The sequence below is a fragment of the Chanos chanos genome, chromosome 3, assembly GCF_902362185.1.
Source record: "Chanos chanos chromosome 3, fChaCha1.1, whole genome shotgun sequence".
NCBI lineage: Eukaryota > Metazoa > Chordata > Actinopteri > Gonorynchiformes > Chanidae > Chanos > Chanos chanos.
Genome location: NC_044497.1, coordinates 56,183,326 through 56,206,254, shown reverse-complemented (window position 1 = coordinate 56,206,254; position 22,929 = coordinate 56,183,326). Strand labels below are relative to the sequence as shown.

The 22,929-nt window shown below is 44.7% G+C and overlaps 1 protein-coding gene across 1 annotated transcript in view; it reads right to left on the bottom strand.

The window, feature by feature from the left end:
* Nucleotides 1-18,885, bottom strand: part of lrrtm4l1 (leucine rich repeat transmembrane neuronal 4 like 1) — a 45,917-nt gene extending 27,032 nt beyond the window's left edge. The window contains exon 1 of the mRNA XM_030768103.1: nt 18,690-18,885. Coding sequence (XP_030623963.1) covers nt 18,690-18,885 — 196 coding nt within the window. The remainder of the gene's footprint in view (nt 1-18,689) is intronic.
* Nucleotides 18,886-22,929: the final 4,044 nt, after the last annotated feature.

The window sequence follows — 22,929 nt, the reverse complement described above, 5'->3', positions numbered from 1 at the left end:
TCTGATGGATAAATGAAAGGCATTATAAACCCACGCTGTGCTCTCCCAGTCTTGTCCACCCTGTTCCAGAGGAATCCGCACGACATCAGGGGGGTGGAGGATGGACCATCAGATGGACTTGGCAGTCGGTGTCCACCGTTTCACGTGTCAGTTCAACGGCCAGCGAAGTGGAGAAAACGTCAAAGCGTCACTCACAGTCTTACAATGACACATTTACCCTGCAGATCCAAAATACCAAACCATTACAGGTGCTAAAACACATGCCTACACATGCATGCACAGATACACAGACACACATCCACACACAAACACACACACACACACACACACATAAAATTATGCAGTAGCTAAAACACATGCACATACACACACACACACACACACACACAGTAGAGAGGTGGGCTTTATGTATCCAGAAAGTGACATTTGTCATCCATCTTTATGAGGCTAAACATAATTGCTGAGTGTGCAGTCTACTGTTTGCTATACTGTTAATACACAGATAATGATGGAGTAGAGAGAACCTCCAGGTTCGCTGAATTGAATAGGAGATGAGGAAGTGGGTGTGGTCCGACAAGAGACAGACAGAAGGAGAAAAACGACCACTCAGCTTGACCTGCGCGTGACAGGAGATTCATCACAAAGAGCCGCATTCTTCCAACGTTACGGCCAACAGGTTGGCGCGGATATGATGGATGACTGACAGTGTGATACGTGCGAGTATGAGCGGTGAAATGTGGTGTGGTCTAGAACGACAACCGATTAAACAATTTGTCACGAGTCGCATTTCTGACCATTAATACAGCTTGTATTTAGGGTTCAGTAAAACAGCATCCATATAAAAACAAAAACAAAAACAAATCAAACAAACAAACAAAAAACCTGCATTGAGTCACATTTCAGCAGAAATAAGTTCGTCATTATCGCATTATTAGTGCAGGCTGTACCCTTACATAATCACACGAAAGCGTATGTTCGACCAACTACAGAGAAATGACACCGACTGTCGCTCAAACGTTATACTCCTTGTGAAAGCCAAAACTGTTAACAGTAGCCTAGTGTTATTAGGTTTAGCACCTAGCCAGCAACAGTGATTTGCACGTTTAGTCTAACCGACCCAACACTACTGACCCGTTAAATTAGTGAACGTCATTAAGGAATATCTAATAACAACGTTTGGGCGATGTAATGGCAGAGAGCCGTTGCGAAAGTCCCCAGGCCCTGCTGTTGAGTAAAAAAAAAGAAACAGGATCAGGCCAGACACTCGCATTTTACGCAGTTCATTAAACTACGCATGTGAGGGTACAAGTTGCGGCTGCACTCAGTCCACCCAACGGAGCAGACAAACCAATCCATATGATATGGATCTTACAAATTAGGCTACTTACAGACCACTGATATACAAACAGATCTTGACTAGCCTATACCATGTGACCTACTGCTCAGTCAAACACGCTCATAGCTTGAGCATTAACGTGGAGTAAAAGGTTGAAAGCGCAGCAGCGGCGGCTTTCCCCGCTAATGCTGGGCATAGTTCTACTACGGTAGTTTATAAGAAGGCTAGGAAGAACAACGTAGTTATTTTGGGCCCGATCTCAGTAAGTTCATACCGCAGCTAAGGCGAAAGCACCTCACACTCCGAGGGACACGTGAGCGCTGACACACAGCCTATGGGGCCGTGTCACCATCGGTTTATTTAGACCAATCCTGGCTTCCCGCTACCTCATCATCACCCTGTAGCCTGCTTTTCTGGACGTTACCAAGGCTACATAGAAAAATTAAGGGAATTATAGCCGCACACTCCACTGAGTGAAAGGGCAGGCGAGCGAAAATATAAACATCTTTAAAATTCAATATGCATTCGACCTTACGCAAGGACAGTACACATGTCTCATTAGATTCCTTCTCTTTTGTATTCTTTAAGTGATGAATTTTCTCGTCAACATAAACATAAACCCATTTGAACGTATGTTGTGTGATTTTGAAAAAAAGTGAGGCCATGATCTTGTTTTTTGTTTTTCTTTTCCTTCTAAAGCCTCACTGTCAGTTTATCGCCTGCCCTTGAGTTTGCTTAGCAACGGAATTTTGCAGTGAATGACAGCAAGCTGATGTGTTAAACGTTAATTGTGTTTTTTATACTGTAAGTGCTGTGAAGTTAGCTGATTTTAAAATATTTTTCCATCTATTTACCTATCTATCTATCTATTTATTTATTTATGCTTAGGTTTGTTTGTGACTCGTGGTACTGAACAAACTTGCTCTTCGTAACACCCCCAGATTTTTCGATTTGTGTTTGATCTGTCACTCTCTATACCGGAAACAACTCCGCTAGAATGAACTTTTTCCAGAGCCAGTCTTTGTTAGCACTAATGTATGTAGAACAGTGCACACACACACACACACACACACAGCAATTTACCCATACAGGCATAAATGTGATGACTTGTGAAGTTTATGCAGCAAATCCCATCATAAAAGATTGGAGATGTTTACGGGCCCTGGAGCTCGCGCTGAGGAACTTGGGGAGAAGATAATAGCGTTCCGCTGTTGCTGTCTTGTATGTATTGATCAACCAAACAGAACAGTTCTCTCAGTAGTGCTCACGGAGTACTATCACACAGTTAACACTTAACGAGTGATGGAGTGGAACAGATGAAGCAGGGAATCAAAGCTTCAGAGACCAATGGAGACAGCGAACACAGTCTACGAAACACAACTCACACATGCTCAACACTGAAACATTCATGCAAAGAGAATGCGACGTTCCACGGGGACTGGATGTGTTTGCAACAGAAGCCCGTGCGCGGTTAACGAAAAACGTCTGCTTCCGGCTGCGTTAATGCACAAAATACGAGAGACCAACAGGTGACCTCTTAAAGTAGTTCGCGAGTTGGAGCGCAGGGGATTGCATCTCCACACAGAGCTGTGTCTGACACGAGGCGTCATTTTGCATTATACCCGAATAACTGAGCAAATTACAGATAATTAGGGTACGAAGGAGACCAAGGGAAGGCGAACTTCGAGTGGATTTTTTTTCTTCAAATCTGATTTGCTCACATAGCAACATTATGAGGTTTGTCCATCCATAATAAATAAATGTGGTTTTAAGTGCTTAAAAATACGGCATCACATAATTGTTTTTGACGCTGCTTCAAGTAAAGTTGGAAATAAACTCAGAATTGGTCATACTCTTTAAAACATCTGCTACTGCCGGACGAAAAATTTAATTATTTAGAAAAAAACACCATCAATTATTAAAAAGCAAGCAGGACATACGCAAAGTGTCCTACAAAACAAATGTGGCTCTAATTAATCTTGAACTCCATGACTGATACTTTCTTTTATACGGTTGCCGCAAAAATCAGCAATTTCCCATCTGTGACCAAAACTTTTACAAATACAACTCGCCTCTTCAGTTTATTTTTAGACCTTTTCCCTCAATATCATCACGCCATTAATCTGTTGATTATCAGATATTAAATTTGAATAAATAAGACTAAAAAAAAAAAAAACTGCCCCTTGGTAACGTTATGAGGATTCATGCCGATCAATTAGATCCAACACTTCAGTAGCATTTATGCCTGCAGCTGGGGGCGGAAGATTGTTGTGGGTGGCTACGGAAGTTCAATTCAGTTTCTCGCCATCACATCTGGCATGTATATCAGATGGGTTTTACAGTTTGAATAGAAACTTCACCCGGTGTTTTTTTCGCGCAGTGATGCACATGTTTGAAAAGGGGATTTGTGAGGGCCTCTCACAGTGGACCGGGCCAGATCTTGGTTCTGGAGAGCGTCCTGTCTTGGCTTATAAGGAAGAAGAAACATTGAGAGATGCCAAACAGAGAGCGAATGGATCCTGAAGCCCAGGGCTCTCCGTTGTCTTCGCGGGCTGTGCCGCGTTGTTCTCTCATCTGTTTGTGGGATGTTGGGTCTTCTGCCCTGTTTGAACTGATCGCTGCTTCTCAAGCATGCGTACAAAGTAAGTTGTGCGATTAAAACATATTCAAATTTCAAGAGCCCTTGTTTTTAAAACTATGCGGAGAAAACTGCAGAGTTTCAAATTGAATATTGCTCTTGGTTCTGATTTGAGAAAAGACACATTCAGACTATGGTAGATTTGATGACCTCTGGTAGAACTATTCTCTAATTTATAAAGAATCCTCTCCCTTCTTTTGATATAGAGAATAAAATACATTCATTCAATGAAACATGTTCATCTTGAAGCTTTTTTTTTTCTTTTTTGAGGTCCGTCTAAGAATTCAAAGACAGCCCACACTGAATCCTCAGAAAAACCTGTACACAATAAGAACACGTTATCTTAATTAAAAACTCGAGCTGAGTCTCTCTGGGCTGCACTGGAATGTGCTTTCACGTTGTGCTGCATTCCTTTTCTCCTCATCTCAAAGACTGCCAGGTGCTAACGCCAAACACGAGCTGAACGGCGAGCGTTCTTGTTCCTAAGTGATCTGACAGCCTCTCCAAGTCTCACGACACACGACGACAAGCTACTGCATTAAGGGAAATCATGAATAAATCAAAACGAAAAAAAGGGGTACTGTACTCTCGGCTAGGCTTTGGCTTTGCCTGCTAATCATAAGGGAGCAAATCAAAGGAAGCCTCCTGCGTCCCCTCATAGCAGTGCCTCTGCAGGTCCTACATGGAGAGAGAGAAAGAGGGATAGAGAGAGAGAGAGAGAGAGAGAGAGAGAGATAGAGAGAGAGCTGGGAACTGGGAACTGGGAGAGTGCAGTGGGTTTAAGCAGCAGCATACAGAGAGGGGGCAAAATGCCCAGGTTTTTTTTTTTTTTTCCCCCGTTCCCCGACATGCTTCCAATTGGTATTCACACAGGCTCCGGAGCCAACGGTACCCCCACTCACCATGATTGCTTTAATCCCACAGGGACCTGAGGTGTACAGTGGGGCTCCAAAAACCCAGCGGCACTGCAGCAGCAGGAGCCTCGTACCTTTGCTGCAGTTACACATATATCGTGAAGTTGCTGAGGGGGACGGGAGAGTTGTTTACTCATTACTCTGTGACACAGTAGAAATCCTCAGCTGTCCCAGAACGTCAGACCGCTGCTTCTCATTGGGTCTTTTCATTTTAACCCGGGGAGTTCAACACGAAGGCCACACGAACTCTTCAGATGCAAAGACCGCTCGCCCGGTCCCGTGGACAACGCGTGGTGGTCGGGTCGTCTGAGAGAGACAGAGACAGTTCCAGGCCCTGCTGGCTGCGCTTTCAGAACCCACACATCCGTGCATCATCCTGGAGGAGTGATGGATCCCAGGGAGGCATGTTACAAAGGGGTGAAGACCCTGGAGGCGGGGGGTGGGGGGGTTGTGGGTGCCTGTCGCCCCCTCTTACCCTCTCCTGTGCCATCAAAAGTTTAGCGGGGAGTCCGGGTAGCCGCGAAGCAGCGGAGTTACTTTTGGGGCCAGTCCAGCCAAAGCAGAGCGTTCAGCTTTTGACAGTTCCCCCGAGGCAGATTAGTGCCCTCTTAAATAATGGAGGCAGCTCGCGACATAGCTGTCGTAAGACGAAGTCTGTTTTTTTTTTTTTTTTTTTGAGTGAAGTGCGGAAGACGGTGTGCAGACAACTTGATGACATGCCAGAGAGGAGCTGGGGGGAGGGAGGGAGCGCACAGGCATCTCTCTGTTGTCACGCCGAAAACCTCGATCTCACCCTCCGAGCTCTTTGTCTCACATTACTGCGGCGTCGGAGGCCCGGTGATGAGGGCAAACTGTCCCGAATCTGGTGCCGGAGCCTTGAGAAAAGCAACTGAACCGCGTGTTTGGTCTAAAGGCATGGAACCACTAATGTTCAGGGGGACGTAATCAGTCGCTCTAGGGGGGTGTGGGGGGGGGCATTAGTTAAATGATTAAATGCATTGACTATGGGCAGTGTGCCCTAATGAAGAGGGCTGTCTCTTGGTTAGACTGTAAGCATGGCGTAGTCAGAGCGGCATAAACAACATACTGAGGTCAACGACAAAACAGTCTGAAATTCATGTTGACACCAACGCTTTAAAAATTTATTTTCTTTCTCAAGACATTAGGTTTACAAACAAGCCTATAAATAGACTCTCATCTCTCTTGAGGAATCTCTAGATATTCTGATTAAAACAAAGGTCTGACAAAAGAGAAAAGGCATCAAACAGTTTTTTTTTTTTAAATATTTACAGGTGAAGTAGCAACACCGGTAAAGAGGAATAAACCTAAAATGACCAGCTGAATAAACAGCCATTTAATGGTGGCTGTTACAAGACAAGAACTACAAATGAACACTTTTGATTTTACCTTAACCCGTGGCCTACTGAAAAGTAATACACCACTGCTATTTTTCTGAGGCTGGAGGTCCTTTTTTACCTGTAATTTCAGTAACACTCAAAAGACTTACTTTTCTCTCACATTTATAAGTGTATAAAAACTCAGCTGTGGGCACACTGTATCCATGGTAACACAGCATAACACATCCACGTACATTCAGCGCACATAACACACCTTGGTGAGAACGCTCACATTTTATATTTGAGTAGAATCATTTACTTGCTCCATTAATACCAGTGTATTCCAAGAATCTCTTTCTCTCTCTCTCTCTCTCTCTCTCTCATTATTTTTGCAGTATGACCGTAATGCAGGAGTGAGGGAATAAATTGTCTGTAGTGTATGAGTAGTTTCTAATGTACCATGTTCCCCTCTGGCAGGCTATAAATTAGTTCACTTAAAAACCTGTGGAGTAATACAGCTATATCTACTGAAGACCTCCCGTAGCTCTTCTATAGTTACACACTAGTATGAAGCTGACATTGTTAATGGTCTCTCTCTCTCTCTCTCTCTCTCACACACACACACACACACGCACACTCATTGTCCACTTTATTAGAAACACGGACCTCAGACACTCACTAGCCACTTTATGAGGTGTACCTACATCAAAGGTTTAAAGGTGCAATATACAGGTGCACAGTTACAGACTCCAGCCCATCTGTTGCCATGTACAGTTTGTGTCAGCCACCCTCTACCCCGATCATCAATAGACAGTTTCTGACCACAGGACTGCTGTTGACCGGATATAATTTGGGTCACAGACCATTCTCAACACGGCAGTGACCCTGACATGGTAGTGTCATGGTAGTGATATGGTAGTGTTATGGTAGTGACATGGTTGTGTCATGGTAGTGTCATGGTAGTGTTATGGTAGTGACGTGGAGATGACATGGTAGTGACATGGTAGTGTCATGGTAGCGACATGGTGATGACATGGTTGTGTCATGGTAGTCATATGGTAGTGATATGGTAGTGTCATGGTAGTGTCATGGGGTTTTTACACACGTCAGTGTCACTGCTGGGTCGAGTGGTCCACCACCAAAATATATCCAACCAACAGGGGTCCTGTGACCAGAAATTGACCACTGATAAAGGGCTAAAGGACAGCGAACACAAACTGTGCATGGTGAGAGATGAGCCATAGTTTCTAACACTGTATATTTACCTCTGCATGTGTATATAAAAAGCAGTTTTTCTTTTGAATGTGAAGCAGCAGTGCGATGTACTGAATGGTTTCTTGCAGAGGGAGACTTTGAGTGTTCCTTGATTCTAAGTCTAAGTCTGATTCTTGGTCATAGCACAGAGCCCAAGGGTAAGAGAGCACTATTCAGATCCGTCATCAAAGCCTTAAGAAATCAGCAAATCTCCGCTCCAATTGCCTTTGAGCAAATCAACAGCACTTCGGTATGAGTTACACAGTTAAATAGTGTATAAAAATAGAGAAGAAGAAAAAGATGAAACTGAAACGTTTTTTTTTTTTTTTTTTTTATCCCATCGCTGCACTTTTGTCCCCTGCGGAAGAAAACAAACCAGCACTTCCACTGAGCGTAAAAAACAAAACAGGCCGACACAATTATAATAAAAAACTTTTTCCCCCTTAACTCGGTTTATTTCTTCTCTTTTATTTATGTAACGAAATCCTCATCAAACATTAAAACATCGAGAAAGAGACTCCCCTGAGACAAAAGCGAGAAAGTCCGGGTTAATCGTTTCGCATATCACGTCTCAAAGAGCCTGTGGAAAACGACCCAACCAAACAGCTCACTGACTCCTGCTTTTACACCTGTTTGACAGACACCCGATTTGTCCTTCCCTAACGCTGGTGTTGATGTCCGACAGGCTGTCATATCAGATACAACATCTTAAAACCTAGAAGTTGTCAAATCAAATACAGCGCCTTAAAACCTACAAGCCGCCAGCTTGCTTAAGCAGATAACGACATAATTCCTTTGAGATCTCGAGAAAACCACTGTTTTCCCGTGATGACGAATTCATTATGTCATTATCACGGGAAAACAAAGTTTTGTGATGTCGTGATACTGACATAAATAAGTCGAGATCTCAACGAAGCAAAGACAAATAACACGTTATCACATGAAAACGGAATCCAAATTAAATGTAAATTCATGTCATCTTAGGGCTTCCATAGGTAAGGATATCAAGAACTATAGTGTGAGCAGAGAGAGGACTGAGGCCCCATCAGAGCTGAAGTGGACCAGAAAGAGAACTGACTCCTCTTTCAAATGAGCTCACAGTGTGAATGCAAAAACTTCTTCTTGGTCCACTTTAAGAGGACTGAGTTTGGTTTGTTTAAAAAGGACTATATGTGAAAACACATCCTAAAAAGAGGGTCTGTTTAGTAGCCTGTGACTTTCGATGGGGAGTACCGCTTTCTGCCCTTCTCAAGAGCGTAGTCTCTGAATTTTCTGTCTCTCACTGAATACACCTTGTCGACTCTGATTGGTTAATAAGTGGTTATTACTTTGACCACTGATTGATGGCAGCTGCCTCACACGTAACCATGTCATTTTGCAAGAAATGTAGCCAAGCAGATTGGTCGCACAACAAACATACATCACATTAAAAACTGCAGTTGTTCAAATAATCGATTTGGTTGCCAGGTTACTGCAACTGGAACTGTTTTGTGCTGGAATCTAAGCACTTTCAGTAATCCCTCATAACAATAATTTAAACTCTGTTCCGTGCGAAATGATGACCATTCAATTAGCAAAGTGTTCTTTTACAGGGAAGATGGATTCTGAAGATTGCTGACATTCATGCCTTTAAGAATAACGACGAAATTCCGCATTGGGGGGGGGGGGGGGGGGGGGGGGGGGGGTGTGGAAAAAGAATTATTGAAGCTAGTGTAGACATGAATATAATTAGGATGTTGGCAACATTTCTTTGGTCTTAATAATTACTTTCTGAGCAATTACTTTATCTCCAGTGCCACGTTTCTCTCCACCTTCTACATAAAATTTCTTTGCTTTAAATAGACCAGAAATGTTAGCAGGGGTGCGTAGCATAACACAATACAAACTATGAGACATCCGCAGTGGCCCCCGCACCCCCCCCCCCCCCCCCCTCCGCTGATCCCCCCCCCCACCCGTACATACTTGCTCATTGAGATTGTGCAGAGTGTATTGAGAATTGCTGATTGCGAGGTGTCTATCAGTAGATTAGGCCTGCTGTGGAGAGCAGCCTTTGCATGGTTTAATGTGTAGAACGCTAGGGAGGAGTATAAGACCCCTGCAGATGTGACGTGGCTGAAATGAGTGTGTGTGTGTGTGTGTGTGTGTGTGTCTGTGTGCGTGATGGATTTCTGCAAGGTTAATTCATCTGTCTACATGCTCATGTTTCAGTTCCTGTTATTGCTCTCTCCATCTCTCTCTCCTTCTCTCTAAACAGAAAACTGACCATTCCCAAACATATTTGCAGATTCTCTCTCTCTCTCTCTCTCTCTTTCTCTCTCTCTCTCTCTCTCTCTCTCTCTCTCTCTCTCTCTCTCACTCTCTCTCTCTCTCTCTCTCTCTCTCTCTCGCTCACTCTCTCTCTCTCTCTCACTCACGCACACGGGCGCTCTCTGTAGTTTGATAGGGTTTGATGAGTAAGTACCTCCTTCGTTTTTATGTGGAACGTCTTGTTATGCTTGACCAGGAAAACTCAAAATCCTTTTTATTTATTTATCTGTGTATTTATTTTTATATTGATTTTTGAATGGGTAACGCAGGGGTGACCCATGTGCTGTCTGGCATGGGAAAAACAGCATGACAGAGAGGGAGTGTGGGAGTACCCCTGTCTGCCTTGCATTAGTTCCATGTTTGATGAGATAATGACTGTGCTAACCTGAGCACTTGTGAGTGGCACCAGGTTCAGAAAACAGACATCCCGACTTAGCGGGAGGCCAAATTCCTCATCCAGCGGGTGGGCTGTGATCCGCCCACCCCCAGATTGAGTCACAGAGGCTCTGCACGTGTCACATCCTCCGTGGTCCTCCCCTGCCCTGCGTTCCTTTAAACCGTAATACAAACTCACTGTGTTTACTCACTCTGTCGGAAACGGAGAGAAGACTCTCCTGACGTGGGCGCTGTGAAACGTCAAGTCAAACTGTAGGATGCCACTCTGTCGTTCTTCATGCTTGAGCAAATTTGGTTAATGAGTGTAGATACTGTTTTTTTTTTTGGGGGGGGGGGGTTTGTAGGGCTTGCAATGGTGTGAACTTGCCAGTGTTTTATCGAAGCCGTAATCTGTTTTCCTCTTGAGGGTGTTCGTGCTGACGTTACGGGGTTAATCCCGAGGTGCCGCCTTTCGTTCCGACAGATGATGCGGCGGGGGATGGGGGTAGGGGGGCAGTACGGGAGACATGTGGTGGGTAGGTGGCCAAAATGGTAGCCAAGTCAGCGAAGTGTTAATTAAATTAACCACACGAACGCATGAGTTCTGAAGCTAATGCGCAGTGTTTGACTGGATTAATATACGATCAGGCCCAGACGTCTTCACTCACTCACTCATTTTCAAAGCCGCTTACCCTAATTAGGGTTGCGGGGGGGTGCTGAAGCCTATCCCAGCGTTCACTGGGAGAGAGGCAGGGAAATGCTCTGGACAGGTCAACCAGTCCATCGCAGGGCAGACACACAGACGAACACACATTCATACCTAGGGGCAATTTAGTGTTTCCAATTCACCTAAGCTGCATGTCTTTGGATGGTGGGAGGAAACCCACGCAGACACGGGGAGAACATGCAAACTCCACACAGAAAGGATCCCGGCCGCCCGCCTGGGAATCAAACCCGGGACCTTCTTGCTGTGAGGCAACAGTGCTACCCAGTGTACCACCGTGCCCACCCTCAGGCATCTTCAGGAGAGATCCTTTTTTTTGTGTGTAATTCGTTAACAAAAGTTCTGTACAGAATGCAGAAGATGTCTGTGTGTTTCCCCCTTCACTCCACCCTCTCTCTGTGTCTCACACAGTTTTACATATTGTCTCACACATCAGCTGAAACCAGTACACAAAGTTTGTTCTCTCTAGACTGCCACTGAAAAGAAAGCACACAGCAGAAGGATGTTGACACACACACACACGTACACACATACACACACACACACATACACACACAGACAGACAGTGAGAAAAAGAGAAAGAGAGACAGACAGAAAGAGAGACAAAGTGATAGAGAGACACACACACAGACAGAAAAGCTCATAAAAAATATACAGTTCTGTGAGAAAATAAATGGATGAGGACTGTGTGAGGAGATACAATCAGTGAATTCTAATGAAGTCTACAAGTGAACTCCAGTGAACTCTCCCACAGCACTTTCACGTTGCCTTGCCAGTCAGCCAGCTGGTCTGTAGAATTCATTTCTGTTATTTACATGGTTGGATAGAGTATCAGTACCTTGTTTTCAGTGTGTCCTGCATACAGGTTTGCTGTTGGTGTGTAGTGTGGTAGTTCTGTGGCTACAGGCTTGATTTGTTTCTGCCTTTTTTGGAAATCGCTTTAGATAAAAGCATCCTCTAAACGAATCAGTGTGAGACTGTTAGTGTCCTTCTTTCCTTATATGACCGATCAGTTAAATCTGTCCCTGAGTTCACATTAGTTAAATGTCTAGTGAGTGAATGAATTGTCTGTTGTGTGTGAGTAGTTTCTAATGTACCATTTTCCCTCCTGGCACATTATAAATTGGCTAATTTAAAAACCTGTGAAGTGATACAGCTGTATCTACTGAAGACCTCTCCTAGCTCTTCTATAGCTACACACTGGCTACACTATACTGTCTGCTTCAAGTACATTAAGCTGTGATATTGTTAATGGTCACACACACACACACACACACACACACACACACACACACACACACACACACACACACTCATTGTCCACTTTATTAGAAACACGGACCCTAGACACTCACTAGCCACTTTATGAGGTGTACATACGTCAAAGGTTTAAAGGTGCAATATACAGGTGCACAGTTACAGACTCCAGCCCATCTGTTGCCATGCACAGTTTGTGTCAGCCACCCTCTACCCCGATCATCAATAGACAGTTTCTGACCACAGGACTGCTGTTGACCGGATATAATTTGGGTGACAGACCATTCTCAACACGGCAGTGACCCTCACCCTGACATGGTGGTGTCATGGTAGTGTTATGGTAGTGACATGGTAGTGTTATGGTAGCGTTATGGTAGTGTCACAGTAGTGACATGGTAGTGTTATGGTAGTGTCACAGTAGTGACATGGTAGTGTTATGGTAGTGTCATGGTAGCAACACGGCTGTGACATGGTAGTGTTATGGTAGTGTTATAGTTGTGTCATAGTAGTGACATGGTAGTGTCATGGTAGTGTTATGGTAGTGTTATGGTTGTGTCATGGTAGTGACATGATAGTGTTATGGTTGTGTTATGGTAGTGACATGGTTGTGTTATGGTAGTGACATGGTAGTGTCATGGTAGTGTTATGGTTGTGTCATAGTAGTGACATGGTAGTGTTATGGTAGTGTCACGGTAGTGACATGGTAGTGTCATGGTAGTGTTATGGTAGTGTTATGGTTGTGTCATAGTAGTGACATGGTAGTGTTATGGTTGTGTCATGGTAGTGACATCGTAGTGTTATGGTTGTGTCACGGTAGTGACATGGTAGTGTCATGGTTGTGTCATGGTAGTGTTATGGTAGTGTCACGGTAGTGACATGGTAGTGTTATGGTAATGTCATGGTAGTGACATGGTAGTGACATGGTAGTGTTATGGTTGTGTCATGGTAGTGTCATGGTAGTGACACGGTTGTGACATGGTAGTGGGCGTAACACTGGTAAGAGTGTTTAAGGCACAACCGTGTGGCTGGGGTTTTTACACACGTCAACCACCCAAAAATATCCAGCCAACAGCAGTCCTGTGGTCGGAAACACATTGTGCACGGCAGCAGATACATCATCGCCCGTAACTATAGACCGATGAGGTGGAGGCGGGTGGGCGTTGAAGTGATCGGTCTTTAATGGATGTTGCTAAGCAGATGGAATACTCTCACTGAATAAAAATCTCTCGCTCCCTCTCACTCTATAGATATTTGTGTGTGTGTGTGTGTGTGTGTGTTTGTGAGTGTGTGTCAGACTCTGTATAGACTCAAGAACAGGCAGGAATCAGTGACAGTTGACAGTCCAGGGTCAATCACACAGCAAGACATGATTTCACACAGTAAGTAAGGCTTCAACACTCAATGGATTGTGAAACTTTGCAAAGACTATAGAAAAACAGAGGAGTGTGTCACAAATGAATTCATGAACAAAAAAACAGGCGTACATGATGATTTCTCAACGAGCTGATTAAACCAGAGATTAGTGATCCGGTGATGCTGAGCGCTGATAGGCTGAAGTCAGAAGGAGGCGGAGACAGAGGCGTGGCACCACTGTACAGTTTTCAGTCTGTTTTCCCGCAGTTTAAAATAGAATGACAACCTTTCCAAAAACAGTCAGCCAACACCTCCTCAAAAAGCATTAGGTTCATGACTATTCTGTCCTTTAATGATGCATAGTGTTCTGTTTCTCTTCGCAGTCAGAACACAATCACAACACCACACAGAGAGCAAAAAATGTGATAAACCCGCTGGAATTGCGTGGCTGAATTGATGAGTTTAAACAAAAGATGGAGACAGTGCCATTTTGTTTTCCCCCACTATAAGCAACAAGGTAATTAAAAAACGGAAGCTTTCCTCATCTCACCTCTGTGAGTTATTTGGGATCTCTTGCGGCAGAGCCCTGGGAGAAAATGTTAAGTGCCCGGTTCCTCCAATCAATTACATTTGATATGCAAGCGCTTGACATTTATTTCTCAGCCACGAGAGGAGGGAATGGACCGAGGTTCATTAGAGGAACTAACGCTTCTCCAGCCTTTAAGAGGAACTGTGTTCAAAAACGCACAGCGCTCTGCTACACTGCTTGGGAATACGCTGTTCTCATGTGTTAGAGTCCTTGTGCTTTTAATCATACACACATACACACACATGCACAGTAGAAACAACAATTGATTCAGCAAAAATGAAATGAGATGAAAAAGTTCCAGTGGAAGAAGAGAAGGTAAAGTGTTATGGCCATACAGCCGACTTTCTCTCTTAATAAGACATATCCAGTGATACCAACAAACAGGAACGTTTCCGCTCGACAAGGTCTTCCTGTGGAACAGATGATGAAAAAAAAGGACAGGAGGTGGTTTGTGAAGGCAAGGCCTACAGCGTCAGAAACGCGCATGTGGGGTGAAGCCAAAAATTCATGTTCACCCACGTATATTCAGGGACTCCTTTTTGTCTGCTGGGTTACAACAACTGTTCAGACGAAAAAATCAAACCTGGGAAACGGGTTGAACGGGAAGCGGGTTGAATAACCATTTCGGTTCTTAGCACCCCGCGTTTTAGCAAAGCTAGGCAAACAAACCTAAAGGATTTACGTTTCTCACGGGGTTTCAAATTGCACGCCCCATCCTCAAGGTGCATTGTATTGTCCTCAGTACAGTACATAAAATATTTACAGTTCATTTTCTAAAATGGCTCACAGAGGAAGGAAAGGAGACAATAAAGACATTCTTCAGAACGCTGGGTTAATTGCATCACGCTTTAGCCACACAGTGATGTAACAAAAGAGGAACATACAGAGAAACCAGCCTCAGTCTCTCGTTAGACAGACACCAACACAAAGCATTTGGGACATAAAAGCCTGAACCCGCTGCTCAGCTCACAGAACTTTTTCATCTTAGCACAGAATAACGGTGGATATTCTCATTCTTCACATACTGGTTTCTTTCACCTTTTCACCAAGGCTTTGAAGACCAGATGAAAAGACTTTTTTTTTTTTTTTGAGTGGGCGGTTTTTACCATTTTTTATTGAAAGCCAAGACAAAACCAGTTGACACGACTTGTTCCCTCGTTTAAGGCATTTGAGAAGAGGACAAGAGAGGAGGAGCTGGCCGTGGTGATGGAATGTCGCCTCTGTTGTAAGGTAGCTGTCCATGGTCCTGAAAACACATGCAATTCCATTCTCAGCCACCGGTCTGGTCAAAGAAAACTACTCTTCGTCGCTAATGAACGGCAATGACTGTGTCTCTTACTTAATATAAACGTATGACGTCTGAAAGATGCTGCCTGAGAAGTCAGGAATGCTAACTCCGCCTCTAACCCTAACCCTTTACCCAATCATACCCAACCCTAACCCTGATTTTACCCAATCATACCCAACCCTAACCCTTTACCCAATCATACCCAACCCTAACCCTTTACCCAATCATACCCAACCCTAACCCTGATTTTACCCAATCATACCCAACCCTAACCCTTTACCCAATCATACCCAACCCTAACCCTGATTTTACCCAATCATACCCAACCCTAACCCTGATTTTACCCAATCATAGCTTTTTTTCTCCCTTGGGTCTCATTATTAGCATTTCAGAGAAACCGCAAACCAGATGCACCACTCCCCTCAACAGAACGCAAAACCTGGGACGCGGCTAGCATTAGCATTACACAACGATAACTTTACCGCTATTCATTTTCAAGTATTTGGAAACCTCAGGGCCATAGCTATCTGAACCATACAGACGCCAACTCTAGAAAACGAGTGCCACCTTAAAGGCTTTAAAATAATCATAAAAAAATAATAATGAAAGCATGAAATATTAATGTGTCATTTCCTTTAAAATGCTAATTTGTTTTTATGGTATTCCTGTTCATCGCCACAAACACCTCTGATGTTTCTCTTTATGGGTTTCTCAGACGCCACTCTGCCAAGAGGATCAACTGCTCATGAACTAGGAATATCACAATTACGCGTTTCCAGTATTAATTATTTAAAATCAACAGCACTGTAACTTTCTGAAACGCAGTTTTCTGGAAATAAGGGGTTTTTTTTGTGTGTGTGATACTGAGGCTGCTTCTTGTGCATTACATAATTTAGTGCCATTCGATTGAATATATCCGAATAAATTACCCCTGCTCAATCTCACGACGAAGTTCAGAATGTTATTTGAAAATCAATTATATTAAGAACTTGTATTTTATGTTTTTAGTCGGCGCTGTTTTCTGTTTTGTTTTTTATTATTATTATTATTGGCGTGTGCTGGCGTGGTTATGCTGATTAATGGGGAGAGTGCTGTCTGTGCAGGAGTGACTGTGTCTGTGTGTCTGATATACAGTTGTTCCTGTGGTTATGGGGCGTGCTCTGCTCTCTGCCGATTGGCCGTAAGCTTGTCATAGCCGTCACCCAGATTTACAGCGTCGAAATATTTGTGACGGCGGTTATGGGAAGAATAAGCGTGAGCTCATTAAATTATCATTTTTATTTATTTATTTATTTTTATTTATTTATTTTGGACTGCAAAGCGGAAATAACATTCAGAATTCAAACAGCAGGCCCACTAAATCACACCACAAAAGAAAAACCCCTCTGAAAACATTCTGTTCATCTTGTAAGACCTTTAGAATATAGAATATATATGCATCGAAAAGATGAGAAGATGGCCAAGAATAATTGATAACTTTTTAGTTGTGTCACTGCAACAAGTCAGAAAACAAGTCAACAAGAAAGAAAGAAAGAAAGAAATGTGTCTTCTGTCCCAATCTCTCATGTTAATAATTTTTGCCATGAAATTTTTTTTTTGTTGCCCATAGAACAAATTGTGTGTGTGTGTGTGTGTGTGTGTTTTTCACATAACAACGAGAAATCCAAGCATTAGAGAGATGAAAACAGAGGCTGACGTCGTGGGGGTGTGGTGGGGGGGGGGGGCTGGGGGGGTGCGGGAGGAGGAGGGGGGGGGCTCTTCTTTTGTGCTCTGGAGCAGCGGCACAGAGGGAATCAAACTAAGTTTCCACTGACTGCACGTGGTGATGTATCACTTTGTGGGTATAAATATACAATGCACGTATTTATGTTGTAAATATGTGCATCATAAACAACGCTGATTTTTACGGCACTTTTCCTTTCCACAGCCGCACTGGGCTGGACGTCAACATTCTGTGACCCGACCGCGGTAATCGGAATGCAAGTATGTCGTTTGTCACCGTCGCCGAATTCGAGACATAGAAACAAACGATGCGAAATGAATGTCGGATTATGTTTTCCTCTCACATGGATGTGCAGATTTAAGTGGGAGCCCCCAGGTGTGTGTGGAATAACAACAGGAGGCCTCCACACCTCCTCTTTCTCCTTCACCTCCTCCTTCCAGCTCCACCGCTGCCTCTTACCCCATCCTCTCTTTTCTCTCTCTCTCTCTCTCTCTTTCTCTCTCTGTGTGTTACTCACATTCCCTGTAGAGATATTGGAGGGTGGCTCAGAGGGAGTCTCCCTCTCTCTCTCTCTCTCTGTTTCTCTCTCTCTCTTTCTTTCTCTCTCTCTCTCTGTCTCTCGCTGTTTCTGTTTCTCTTTCTCTCTCTCTCTCTCTGTTTCTCTTTCTCTCTCTGTGTTACTCACATTCCCTGTAGAGATATTGGAGGGTGGCTCAGAGGGAGTCTCTCTATCTCCCTCTCTCTCTCTCTGTTTCTTTCTCTCTGTCTCTCTCTGTTTTTCTCTCTCTCTTTCTCTCTCTGTTTCTCTCTCTCTCTTTCTCTCTGTTTCTCTCTCTCTCTCTCTGTGTTACTCACATTCCCTGTAGAGATATTGGAGGGTGGCTCAGAGAGAGTTTCTTTCTCTCTCTCTCTCTCTCTCTCTCTCTCTCTGTTTTTCTTTCCTTTGCAGAGTAAAGGCTGTGGACAGTGTACCTCCATCACTGCTAAGCCTTCGGTGGAGGAGGAAAGTTGTGGAGGAGGAAGAGGAGGAGGAGGATGAAGGGGGGGGGGGGGGTTGTGTATATGTGTCTCTGTGTACACTGAGCCTTTATCACAGCTCCCTGCTTCCAGCTGGGCTCTGAAGCATGAGATTATGGCAGGCGTGCGTTGGTTGGCACATTTCTCCTCTCCTCCGCTTTTATTTTTGGCCGCTACTCTTCAGCCAGAAACGCTGCGTCTATTGTGAGCAGGGGCTATCCATTCTCCATTCTGCTCTCCACCAGCGGAACCTTTGAACAAGAAGAGACCCACTTATGTGGAACCGCAGCTTTCATGCATGTCTTCAGTCACATGTTAAATAATCACTCGGTTGGGGAAAAAATTGTAATAAAAGCCTGTCACAAACCAGCAGCGGCTAGGTAACGAAACGCTAGAGATGCTAATGCGATGGCGAGTAACAGACATCTCCTCGAGGTTAATTATCATCAAAGCCTCTTTCATTTTCTCGGTTTCTTTTTTCCCCCTCGATGTCATCGTACGTGGCGTAACTCAGAAATCCCTCTCTCACAGACTCTGCTGATAGTGTTGAGTTTGACTCTGGGGCAGTATCAATAACCTTGAACACGTTTCAGAGCCGAGGTAATCTTGATTGATCTGTGGCATGTGTCGCGTTTGCCGTTAATTTGAGTTGCGGCCGGCGTTCGGATTCCGGGCTTGCGCCGGCGTGTGATGGGCAGCTTGGACGGACTCCAGCGGAAAAGTGTGGGTGTAGTGCTTTCTCTGATTCTCCAACGCTCCACAGTCCTCACCATTATAGTCACTCCATTCAATCTGGTTTAATGCAGCAGAACTCTCTCTCTCTCGCTCTCTCTCTCTTTCTCTCCCTCTCTCTCTCTCTCCCTCTCTCTCGCTCTCTTTCTCTCTCTCTCTCTCTCTCTCTCTCTCTCTTTCTCTCTCTCTCTGTGTTAATCCATGTGAATGTCTCAACACTGAGGCTTCACCTTTAAGGTCTTTTGACTGTCGCAGAGCAGAAATGGGAAGGGCGTAGTGTTCAGTTTTCTCTAACTGTAAAAGGTCGGTGTAGTTGGCAGATTGCATGATCTCAAACTCAGAGAATCTAATCGTTTTTTCTGTGCTGATCTTGTCACCTATTGTAATTGTCTCAAAACATGTCCACGTCTTGAGTAAAAACGCTGTAACACCATTAGACACAAAACGCGGCCTATAATTCACGATGTGGACATGTGCTTTGTCCTTTGTGAGAGAACAGAGAGAACATGTCTGTGAGAACAGAAGAGTGAGGTCGGGTCTGACTGTCCTTATACACATGTAGATAGTTCCTTTAACAATGGTTCACATGTTTCAGTCATGCTGCGAAACATACTTTTAATTAAAGTTTAAACCCACGCAGGCGACAGGAGTTTCGCGCTCTCCGTTTGTTCAGAGTCTGGGAAATCATGGAAAACAAACAAACAAACAAACAAACAAACAAACAATCAACCAAAACAAGCAAAGAGATCATTAACCAGAAGAACACACTAGCAGAGTTTGCCCTAACGCACTGCGCCCGTTACGCAAACGAGACCGCCCATCTTCACCTCTGTCTCCGTGGGGTGACCTGATTAAGGGTCAGGGTTTGTTCTTTGAATTAACACACTGACATTATGATCCAGGACTTTACCTTCCCACCTACCGCTGCCCTTTGCTAATGGTATGTTTCTCTCAGAGAGCCACGGGCACACGCCATCAGACACGATGTCATTTGAAATAGCACAAAGCCGGGTTCCCCGGGGTCGCTCGATGTGCCGCCGAACACGTCCTTGGCCGCCCACAGTCACCTCACACGCTTGTTACAGACATAACTATACATAGCATGGTCTCACTGGTGGATATCCTTCTGGCAATTTCTCAGCCTCCGTACATTCATAATTACAAACAACAATTCCATGGTCTTCCCGGCGAAACCGTTCTGGCGGTCCCAGCGTTCAGCCCCTGACTCATTTGAGGGTGTTCGGTAAGACACGTTCAGTAATGCCCAGATAAAGGGAGGTTTCAGTGCAGCACTTGCTTTTGCAGGCTTCACGCCGAATAAGCCACAGAACTGATCACGTCCATGTGGTGAAACCCCGAACGCGGCGAACTATAAAGCAGAGCGTTCTGGTCTTTCCTTAAAGAACGCGTGAGGCTGCAGTGAAGGGGTCTGTCAGTGAAATCAGAATGAAGTAAATGAGAGTTAATGACACGGCTGAAAAAAAACCACTTCAGCTCTCAGCGTCACGCGTTCACTCAGACAGAGGGGCAAAAACTAAAAGACACGTCAGATTTCCACGATTCTTACGGCTTTTTAAAATCATCGCCTCACCTCAAGGTGACAGGATCCACTTCGATTTGACTAAATAGCACCTCAATACGGTAAATAAATGGTTTATAATTAATATCCAAATTGGCTCTTACAGTGGATTACACACAATGGTGAATATTGTTCTTTGTCATAGCAACTGATCTGCAAAATATTTTAGCTGTGTGTGCCCATATACATATGTGCATTTGCTTGTCTGTGTTTGTACATGTGTGTATTTGTGTCTCTGTGTGTTTGGTTTGTGTGTGTGTGTGTGTGTGTGTGTGCATGTGTGTGGGTGTGTGTGGTGGATGTGGATGTGTGTGTGTCTGTGCAAGCGTGTGTGTTTGTGTGGTGTTACTGTATGTTTGTGTGTCTCTGCATGTGTGTGTGCGTGTGCATGTGTACGTGTGTGTATGTGTGTGTGTGCGTGTGCGTATGTGTGGTGTATGTATGTGTGTGTGTGGTGTATGTGCGTGTGCGTGTGTGTGTGTGTATGTATGTGTGTGTGTGGTGTATGTGCGTGTGCGTGTGTGTGTGTGTATGTATGTGTGTATGTGGGTATGTATGTGTGTGTGTGTGTGTGTGTGTGTGTGTGTGTGAGTAAAGAGTGGGATTCTCCTAATCTGTATGAGTGTATTAATGTTTAGCAGTAGACTCAGTGTCCTGCTGTGATCTCCGCTGCAGCCCCTGTGGAGACGGCTTCTCTCTTAATGAATAAGCTTGTTTGTTTTCACCGGAGAAAAGCCATGACTGTTTTCATCAGCTGAGGAGAGGTTTGGCTTTTTCTATTCCAGGCACTGAACACCGCACTCTGCCCAGCGTTCCCAGAGGGATTCATATCGGAGCAATATTCACTTAATGAGGACCACGCACATTGATACCGAGGTGAATAAATAGCTAATGGCTAATTCTAACTCGCACTTTTAATTTAGATGATTGAGTTGTGCCGACGGAAGGGAACAATTTGCTCTGGACTCGAACCAGGGGAGCGATGGAAGAATGCGGAGGAGCTCTTTGACCTTTCGGATGCCGTCTTAAGCTTCCTGGTGGATTGGGTTTGGCTGTGGCATTTATTGGCAAATGCAAAATTTGTCATTCAAAACCCATCAAATAAAACATATAACAGGCATTAATACAGCAACAGAGAATGATGGAAGACCTGGACGTCAGTTCTGCGGAAGCCCGGTTCTGATTGGACCTCGGCTTGCCATCACGGGCTGGTCTGATAAGAATTACGCCCAGTCCTGAACAAAACTGCATTCCCAACAGAGACTCTCCAGTTTAAACCATCGTCTGACTCGACTTTGTCTTCGCTTTGGAAGCCGTCTCTAAGACATATTCAGTTCCTTCCACGCGATAGGAACGATTCTTTAGAAAACACTGCATCATTTATTAATGGAAGGCACTGTCTCAGAGAGAACACACAGAGAACAGAGACCGAGAGCAGAGGATGCGGTGAATGTTCAGCTCTTCCCACACATCAGTTTTCCTCAGAGCACTTCAAGAGCACATGTCAGAGACGCACTGAACGATGAATGAACGCTCACCGGCGCGTGTTTGTCTGTGATCTGAGAGAGATTTGACAAATCAAACGCCGAACGGCTTCGCCAGGTGCTTTGGGCCCGTCCCAGCGGAATAGAAGACTGGCAGATTGAACTTTGACCCGCCGTATATATAGAGACGCGGGACATTGCTTTGCTCAGTTTCCTGCCAATGCCTGTGAACCGTGGCATGGGGTAACAAACTGCGGTCAATAAGAAGAAAGGGGGGGGGGGGGAAGTTGTTTCGGAAGTTTGACATTTAGGACCGGCGTCTCAAAGACCCTGTGTAGAGCCAAACCAACGCAAACAGGGGTAGAGGAGCGATTTGGGGGTAAGCGACTGTTTGAAAAGACACTCTCCCCGAAGGTTGTTCAGTCAGTAGGCAGATAACAAGGAGGAGCAGTGTTGCCAGGAGAGACTGCAGGTCAGAGGAGGAGAAACAGTAAAGTAGCCCCATGGTTGGAAGAAGGTCACATCACAGAGGAGGGGAGCTGCCTGGGGCTTTGACGGTCGTGCGGGACCAGGGCCAGGAAGGGAGAGGAGGGGACATAATTACTGTGGGAGAAGGCACTGGTCCATAAAGCCACGGGAGGAAAAGGAGCAGTCAGAGAGAGGGCGGTTCTGACTGAACACACTGTGTCTAATCAGCTCTCCCTCTGAACATCTACCAGAACAATCCTGATGTTAACAGCGTGCCGCCAATGGGCCCTGCCTGCGAGTGTGTGTGCGTGAGTGTGTGTGTGTACGTGAGTGTGTGTGTGCGTGTGCATGTGTGTGAGTGTGCATGTGTGTGTGTGTCTATGTGTGTGTGTGTGTGAGTGTGTGTGTGTGTGTGCGTGTGTGTGAGACTGCTCATTTCAAGAGTGATTAAAAATACGTGTCACACTGTCAGAGGAACGGTGTCAAACGCTGTCTCATCCAGGGCTTTCACTTAGCACAGCTAATTACAGCCCTGGATTAAGTCACAACCAGTC